This window comes from Lathyrus oleraceus, chromosome 3 (assembly GCF_024323335.1).
Source record: "Lathyrus oleraceus cultivar Zhongwan6 chromosome 3, CAAS_Psat_ZW6_1.0, whole genome shotgun sequence".
NCBI lineage: Eukaryota > Viridiplantae > Streptophyta > Magnoliopsida > Fabales > Fabaceae > Lathyrus > Lathyrus oleraceus.
The window spans coordinates 480,847,695-480,856,920 of record NC_066581.1 but is presented as its reverse complement, the minus strand read 5'-3'; the positions used below and the strand labels follow the sequence as shown (position 1 = coordinate 480,856,920).

The following is a 9,226-nucleotide window of genomic DNA, read 5'->3' as shown; positions in this document are numbered from 1 at the left end:
AACCGAGGCTGATCTTCCACAATTAGAGCAACATTGGCAAGTAGAGGTTGGTCAAGTCCAGGGGCGACCGAGGAAACCTCATTACCAGCAGATGCAACTGGTGTTGTAGGAGGAGGAGTAACAACCCAAGTAGGGGGACTAAGTTTGACACCCTGAGCAGCGGAAATAACGTAGACTTTTTATAAGGCATCCATCTTATCTGTAAGTACAAAATAATATGTCAAAAAAATACTTTATCCTCATCAAAGATCTCTTTCCTCTCTTGACGACTGACCACACTCATAATGGCATGGATATCGGCCTCTGATAGGAAGAAGACACTTTAATGGGGCCAGGTTTGTTTACATGCTCAATTACATGGCCTCACCAGCACAAAGTACCCTAAGAAGTCACCTCAGTCTTCAGAGAAAGGGCCGAACAAGGGAACATACTTATGTAGCTAAATAAGTCCCTGATCTCAGATATTATACTGAGAAATATGTAGTATTGTGAATAGATTGAAGAGTAACCAGTATGAGGGTTTCCAAGACCTATGCTCGACCTGAAATTGGAACACCTTTAGGAAAGCCCAAGAACACGGTTGAAACTGAGAGGTGCAACCTTCAGGTACTTCAACACTTCCATCTCAAATTCAGTCATAGGCAACCAAAGGTTTATCTTGGTGAACAAACACTCATAAAAAGGGATAAAACACCCTTCAAAGGTGCTACATATTCTTTTTTCCGGATCTAATGGAAGGATCGACCAATCAGAAGGACAACCGATTGTGATGTTGGTCGCACATACGGTCGTCTGATCACTTAAAATGTAGGGGGTCCCCACTATCTATGAATCTATTCCGTTGTATTTGATTTCGTCGACCGACTCGACCAACGTAGCTCTTTTCAAGGACAACTCATCAACCTTAAAGATCTTGAAGGGTTTAAGCCATCCAACTCCATTCGACCGTGCTTCACGTTCTATACGATCCTTGATATCTTCATCACTTGGATCTCAATCACAAGCTTTTTGATAAGCTTTTACGTAATCTTTAACATCCTCCCTATTTAGAATAACAACCTTCCTTTTTGGAGTCATCAAAGCATGAGAAGTCAAAGTTCCCGCAACTTGAGAGGAGCTGAGCACAAAGGTGACTGGACGATCATCTTCTGCATCGTCATCAGAGAAGAGAGTATCGAAAGAAGAATTACTAGAGGAAGGTTTCTCATCCGTAGAGTCCCTAGAGAGCATCATCATTAGACTAAAAGGTATTTATGCCCTAACCAAGGGAGAGGAATCATCACTCTTAGAACTGCTAGACAAACTTATGGGGCTATCATTCATATTGACTATGATAAAGGAAATTTGAAGATATAGAAATGTTTAAGGTAAATAGGGTACCTCGGAGAAGCCAAACTTAACGAGAAAGACAAAGTTTAAATGGAAGAATGAAATCTTTGTTAAGAAAATATATATTAGCTTGAGAAATACTCCAAGAGAAGAAGAAGGAAAAAACGTTCTCAAGTAGAAATTGATTTTCAATGGAAGTGAAAAGTTCTCTTAAAACTCGAAAAACCTTATATATAGATGAAGGCAATCAATAGACAAGTTTCAACGTGAGTGAGAATTACAAGAACAACAATTGGATTTCTCCTAGGGAATGTAAACAAACTCAAGTACACTAGGAGGCGGCTTAATACCCTAAGTTGATCACCTAAAGCTACACATGAAGAAAAATCAAAGAAACATTTTAATGATGGGAAAACATTTAATGCACATGTCCCTCACTAATTTCTTAAATGATCCAAAGCATTCCCACTTCTCCCCAAGGTCGGACATCACTGCTAACAGGCCGACCACGACTTCGAAGACTTCCCCGAATGGTTTTCATATGGAAAAACCTTAGGAGCAATTGTTTCTGGCCGACCAAAAGGCCTAGAGCAAATGCCAACTTGATGCATGTCCAATCAAAATAATCCAACATATAAAGTCAACACACGTGAGATTTAAGATACACACTTATGATTCTCATTTTTTACTATACTCATCTTATACTCTAAACTGACTTAGGTATTAGAGTACTAACATTTCAGAGTCAACCCCACACCACAATATCAGAGATTAACGCCATCAATTCAATACTAGGTTACTGCGTTTAAAAAAACTATTCTATTTTATTTCTATAAAAAATGTATTCACCCATTAAAACTCTAACTTTATTAAAAGACATTCATCAACTAAAATATAATCATCCATTAAAAATGTATAATTTTAATATATTTTTATGGATGAATATCCATCTATTAAAAATATAATAATAAATTGATAGAGTGATTTTTATGTTTAATAGATAATTGAGTTCAATTTTATTTTTAAAATTTAAAAAGCTTATTATTAATAAATCATTCATTCACTGTTCTCTAAATTTAAATTCTTCAATTCTTCAATTTTGTCATTTCGGCATAAAGTAATCTATAATATATCACGAGACAATATCAAGATTGTTAAAGTGCGTTTACTTTTCGGTGGTATTAGTTACTATTTTGTTTATCAATTAAATTAAAAATATTTAAAAATATTTTTAATTTAAAATTTATAAATTGACTTGATAAGATATATAATTATTAAATATATAAAAATAATTTACATGGTAAAAAAATAGAGATGATATATATATTTAAAATATTATTAGAATAACTAGCAAAATAAAATTTAATTTCTTTTATAACTTATTTCATTATAAAATAGTATTAAAATCAAATCTTAAGATAAAAAAATATTTATTTTTTATTTTATGAAAATGACAATTTTTAAAGGTTATACATTAAACACAAATCAAAATAAAATCTTACCAAGAAAACACACAAATTCAAGAGAAATAACAAAATAAAAGAATTAGTGGTGTTAGAAGTTGAAAATATGAACTTATTATTCTTAGAGATTTTAAAAGAAAAAGTTAATTGAAATGTTATAAAATTATAATTTAGTAGTTTTCTCAACAGCCCTTATTCCCCAACACCAATAGTAGTTTTCTCAAACAGGTGGTGTGCACACTGCAAAACCATGAAACGCAGCAAAACAACGGTCTTAACATTCGCGGAGAAATGCAAGGTTCTTTCTCCTTCTCTTCTCTTCTCCTCCAACTCCATAGCTTCTTTCCCATTTTTGATTTTCTGCAATGTTTCATTTCATTTCATGCATGATTTTACTGCAATCGCTTATATGCAGAATATATTGGCATCAAACTGGCAAGGTTCTCTTAATACTATCAAAGTAGATGCTAAAGGAAGGTACACTTTTGTCCTTACCTCGTTGCACAACTTGAAGTTTTGCATAAAGTTTTTTTGCTTTTTATTGTTTCTTATTGTTGAAGTATTTTTTTTTTATATATGGTTGTTGAATAGCTGATGAGAGTTAGTTACAATCTGTTTATAATCACTTAGGAGCTATGAAGCACCGACATCTGAAACACGACACCGACACTGATACCGACACGGGTAATAATTTGAAAAAATAACTAACTTAAACGTAATCAGAAGTATCGGTGTCGGTTTTGGACACTAACACGGACAGAAACAAACTTTTTTTCAGAGGTGTCAGTGCTACATTGGTTAGGAGTTAGTTGGGGACGAGTAAGAAATCTTAACCTATATAACATTGTAACACACTTCATACAATCTCCAAACTGTTTCATACACTTTCTGTTGTTTTCTCTCATTTTTTGTGGTAGTTCAATTCCATGATACTTATTAAGATTTAGAACGTAGGGTGTGAATGTTTTGTTATTGATTAAGTATATATTTAGATCGACGGTGAGTTTGGCGAATTTACGGTGAGATTGATTTTGTTGAAGCTCCAAAATGTAGCTTTTGCAATAATTGTGATGATAGACCGTGATTTCATCAAACTCACTGGCCACTGCCGATTGAAATGTGCACTAGCCGGTTTGTAATGGGGTCTTTGTTTGTTACTTTTGTATGATTTCAACAGCAAAGGAGATATCCATACATCTAAGGTTAAGTACATACTCAGAAAGGGACAGCCATACCTTTGGGTGCCAGAAAATGATTTGCATAATATGGTATATTTTTTGCCACTCCATTTGCTTTTTTTAGAGTTGCTTCTTTTTTGTGTTCAATGTGAAGATGATATAAATAAGTTTAACATGAATGTATCTGTTTTGACCTCAAGTCTGCTGAATCCTTTTTCAGAGGTATTTGTCTGTTTTGGGTTCTGTGTGAGCTCTTACGGTTTCGTTCTTAGTTAAAAGTCATCTCTCTGAGTGGAGGAGAGTTGGTGTAAGACCTTTTGGTCTATTGGATTATATTAGAGTAAAATGCTGTCATTTATCACTCATGTATGAAGTATCAAAGAGATAGTGTTGCTCTAAGACAATTTGGAGTCTCCCTAAAATTGGGGTGAAAACTCCAGGGAAAAATTAATGTTTGATTTTAATTTTTTTCCTCTTCATTGATCATTTTATGACATATCAGTGTTTCTTGCAAAAACAAAAAAGTTCTAGCAATCAGGTAGACCCGGCAAGTTCATCCAGTTTTAGCATTTATTATCAGAGGCTAGAAGGAATAATTAGAATATTACCTTTTTAATGTTTATTTATACTTTTAAGAATAGGCCTAGATGCGCTAACCACTGTTATTAAAAGGGGGGTCATGGCAGAATGGTGTGGCGTATTTTGTGGCAATCACCATAGGCAATTTGTGAAGAGATGCCGGCCATGGCGGAATGGTGTGGCGTATTTTTTGGCAATCACCATAGGCAGTTTGTGAAGAGATGCCGGCCATGGCATGCTTATATGGTGGCTTTTTGGCTTTGTGCCATACTTCGCCGTTTTCCATCAACAACACTGGGTCTTGACAAATCATTTGAGTACTTTTGGTAGTTGCAGTATGACTAGTTTGATTTTTGTTTTATGCAGAACACAATCATTGACGAGCGTGGTTCATTCGCTGTGACCAGTCCCTTTCCAGGCCGACTAGGAGTCATCTTGAAATCATTGAAAAAGGTTGTGTATGCCTGTAGGATATACATATTTTCTTTTCGTAACGAAAATAATATCATGCAATTTGTGTACACCTTTGCTTGGTTCTCCAAGAAATCACTAATAAAGGACTTTTGTCCAAATGGTGCCTTCTTTCAGACCGTTGTTGGTATATAGCGGCTATAGCTCATTAGTATAGCAGAATTTGAACAGATCACTATTTTCTGCGATATGCTATTTAGTCAAAATCTTGTCAAATAGCAGCTATAGCACTGTTGTGTAGCATAATATGAATAAACTGCTATTTTTTTGCAATTTGCGATTGACAGCACTGTTCCAGATTCTCTTATAATTAGAAGAAATAAGGTACAAGCTAATTAGTCTATTCACATGCTGCAGTTACCAGCAAGGGTTGCTTTATCTGGGGATGTTCTTCCTCTCAAAGAAGATAAGGTATTGCTAAAACATCTTTTCATATGCTTTCTTTTTATCATTTTGCCAACATTTCAGATCGAAGATATATTTGAATCCTAAATGTATTCTTAAATTATTATTATTGGTGTCTGTGTCCGTGTTTCATTTCTTAATACATAAATCAATAGATCCTATTCTAAAATGCATAACCTTACTTTCACTTTTATCCTCCATCTTCTTTTTCGAATGAAAGGATTAGTCCTATAACTTATCCTCCAACCAAGTAAGATATAATAGTAAGAAGGATATTTCATAGTGACATTGGCAAGTGACAATAGAATGTTGTATATTAATATAGACCTGTTCTCGATAATGACACTTAATTGATCTTGGTGTAGGCAAAGTCACTTGCAGAAAAACTTAACGAAATCATACTATCTGAGCAAAAAGCAACTGAAGAGTTCAGTTACAGTGTTTCTGGAGTACTAAGTTCTAGTGGTAGCAGTACATTGCGAAGTGATAATCTTCAGGAACTATTGGGAGACACCGAAAGATATTCTGTGTATAGATTTAAAACAAGGTAGAAACTTGAGTGTTTAACTCTGTTTGAATTGCGCTGTTTCATATATGAATGCAAAAAACATATCTGGGCATATCTGCTTCTAGTTTCTAGGTTGGCTTGTCCCCTAATTCCGAGCACTTTCCCCGCGTCCATTGAAGTATGATTAGGACAACCATTAACTATGTGTAAAATTTTAAAACCTGAACCGTTTGTTCCCTCTAATATAAGAGTTAAATGCTCAGATCTTGCACATTTATTGATGGCCATGGAAGCACTTTTGACGTGGATGTTGAAGATTTAGGAACGTCCAAAGCTGATCTATTAGGTGAAGACCTGGTTTGAAATGCATCAGTCCACTATCTCTTATTTGCGTAACAAAATATTCATCTCTCGTATTTTTCTTGTTTAGCTCCATTTTCAGCGAAGTTGATTGATGGGATTAACCAAAGTGATACTAGGCGTAGAGCCCTCGTGCTTTTATGTTTTGTTTACATGAATGCCAATGCAAAGGTAACTTAATGATCTCGATTCTTCTTTACACCCCAACTGTTCAGTTGGTTACTTGCATTTTTTTTACTATTGTGGCTGCAAGAAACATTGATCATTCTAAGTAGTATAATCTTATCTTACTACTTAATTTGTTTTTTGTTCTCATAATATATAATCTGAACAACTACTAACAAAGCTTCTGGTGTTGTATTAAGGATGCTTACGTAACATCCGTTGATCGCAAGGGGTTCGATGTGCTGGCAAAAGTTACTGGTCCAGTTTTGAAAGACGGTGTTGGCCAGTACCAATGGAAAGAGTTCAGGTTCATGTTCGAGCGAGAGGCAACCGATGTTGAAATGTTCTGCAATCAACTAGTTGAAATGGAAGAGGAGGTCATCAATAAGGTTTCAGTCTCTAGTGGACTAAACTAAACATGCAACCTTTGTTGATCCTTTTTCTGTTGTATTAATTTTTGTTTTCAGCTAAAAGATGAGTCATTCAACATTGTATTTTTCATATTAATTTTCATGATATAAAGAGCTGTTTTACTTTTTACTCCTTTTTCTTTTTAAACAAGATTGAAGTGCAAAAGTATCACTTTGAGATTATCTATTAGTAAAAGCATTTGTAAGAATGTTTGGATGAATTAATTTGAAGAGTTCATCACCATTTCATAAGCTATTAGTCTTTCTGGATACACAGCTAAAGAGAAATATGGTCAAGTTGTTTAAGGATATTTTCATATTCTATCATAAATTTTTTATTGAAATTTGCTAAGAATAACTTATTGTTTAAGGATATGGTCATAAACTTTTTATTGAAATTTTCATGTATCAAGTACTAATCTTAGAATACATGTTTGAGATTAAAAATAAATGAGTTTTGGTCACTTCCAAAAGTTATTTCTATATTTAGATCTTACATGAGCAATGGATAACGGAGCATACTCTTATAGATTAAAAGAAAAAGAGTTAAATAATTACTTGTTCTCCTAAATATATTAAAATTCATTATCATTCCATCAAAAAATTTTAAACAATCATCCTCTTAATATTTTTCATTGGCCAATTCAATTAATTTCCGTTAATGGAAGTTGGCATGGAGGGACAATACGATGAACATTGTTGGATTATTTTATATTTCATAATGAAATATGAAATTAAATATAATAAATATTTGTTTTATTTTGAAATAATAATTGCTAAAAAAGAAAAATTTATGAACCCTAACTTATTTCAAATCCCTCTATTTTACAAAACTTCTCTCTCAATTCCATTCATGTTGCTCAAAGCTTTATAATACCAAATCATCAACCACCATAGTCGTGAACGAAGCATTCCTCTTCTATCACGTCTAAACCTTAATTCTCGTTTTAAGTCTCGTATGAAGCATTTAAACCTGCATTTTGTTGTGGTCCTTCAACTCGTTAAGGACATTGAAAGTTGCATGTGATGATACCATTGAGACATTAATAAATTATAATTTATGCACTTTGCGGTTCAGGGTAGTCCCGCTTGTTTCCCTGAATTTGTTATGTCTTTTTTCACTCATAATTTAGGATTTCTCTTTTCCTCAATTTATATGTAGGTTTTGTCTTCTACTAAAGTTGAATATAGTAATGTAGGTTATCGAATGTATTCGACGCAAAATTATTTTTTGTTTGTAATATGTTTATTGTATGTTGATTGTATTTTTGTACTGAATTTGACCAAAGTACAATATTATTGTGCCATTAATGCAAAATTTAACCTTTCCCATTTGTGTTATGTACATGACATGTGTTTATTTAAGATGGTATATATACCAAAGATTGTTTTGTAAAGGACCCTAAGTTAAGGTACGAACGTATGTAGGTTTATGCATATAATGGATAAAATCTTGATTTATGTTTCTATTTTAAAGCTTGTGATCTAATTAAGGGGATGATCTTAGAGTTTTGTGTTGAGGTAATGAAACTGTGGTGGAAACATGAAGGTGGTAGTTCGGAAGAAGTTCTAAAATCCTTTAGGAATAATGGGGATGCAGTTCACTATCTAGTTTTGTTGAGAAAAGTAAGTGTGATCTCTAAATATACATTGAGCTCAAACCTTCTACATGTGACTCCACATCTATGGATCAGGTTAGAGAGAAAAATAAGGGAAAGAAATTTGATGAGGATATTGATCACTCTAGTGAATCAAGTGATGAATATGTCAAAGGTATACACTTTCATGATAGCAAGGAAGAGAGGATGACTGGATTTGATGAAGGGTTTCGTTTTGATCCAAATGTAGGTGATCATAGCAAGATTTCAAATGTTGATTGAGCTTCCACCAGTGAACCACCCCATAATATCTTTATCACACAAGATATAAGAAATGAACATATCATATAAGAAGAGTATATCTTTGATGAACTAGATAGTGGGGAAGATTATGAGAATTGTGAGGATAAGCCTAATGTGATTTGGCTCAATGAAGAAGATGTAGTTACAAAGGATTTCAATTTCAAGGTTGAAATAGAATTTTTCTCATTGAGGCATTTCAAGAATGCTATACTAGAACATAATGTCTTGAATGGTAGGAAGGTTGGATTTATAAAAAACGATGCAAAAAGGTGTATGGTGGTTTGTAAGCACAAGAAGAATATAACTACATAGTGTTACACAACAAGGTTATAAGACTACAACATATATGTTTACAACATTGTTTCCCAAGCATAAACGTGGAACTCAATTCTTCCATAAATGTGTCAAGGAATATTGGATTGCAAAAGTGATTGTTGATAAATTGAAGAGCAATACC

General features: G+C 33.7%; 1 protein-coding gene across 1 annotated transcript; it reads left to right on the top strand.

Annotated features, from left to right (window-relative positions):
* The first annotated feature begins 2,921 nt into the window (after positions 1 to 2,921).
* LOC127128261 (uncharacterized) lies at positions 2,922 to 6,998 on the top strand. Its single transcript, XM_051057502.1, has 9 exons — positions 2,922 to 3,090; positions 3,208 to 3,269; positions 3,970 to 4,060; positions 4,916 to 5,002; positions 5,378 to 5,431; positions 5,791 to 5,972; positions 6,197 to 6,279; positions 6,364 to 6,464; positions 6,659 to 6,998. The coding sequence occupies exons 1-9, from the start codon at positions 3,043 to 3,045 to the stop codon at positions 6,872 to 6,874; spliced, it is 924 nt and encodes a 307-aa protein (XP_050913459.1). The 5' UTR covers positions 2,922 to 3,042; the 3' UTR covers positions 6,875 to 6,998.
* Positions 6,999 to 9,226: the final 2,228 nt, after the last annotated feature.

Bases quoted from the DNA above. Each gene is read 5' to 3' on its own strand.
- LOC127128261 (XM_051057502.1), top strand. From the start codon at position 3,043: ATGAAACGCAGCAAAACAACGGTCTTAACATTCGCGGAGAAATGCAAG. The intron at 5,003-5,377 runs GTTGTGTATGCC...CACATGCTGCAG, and splicing joins TCTTGAAATCATTGAAAAAG to TTACCAGCAAGGGTTGCTTT. The intron at 6,280-6,363 runs GTGAAGACCTGG...TTTCTTGTTTAG, and splicing joins GTCCAAAGCTGATCTATTAG to CTCCATTTTCAGCGAAGTTG.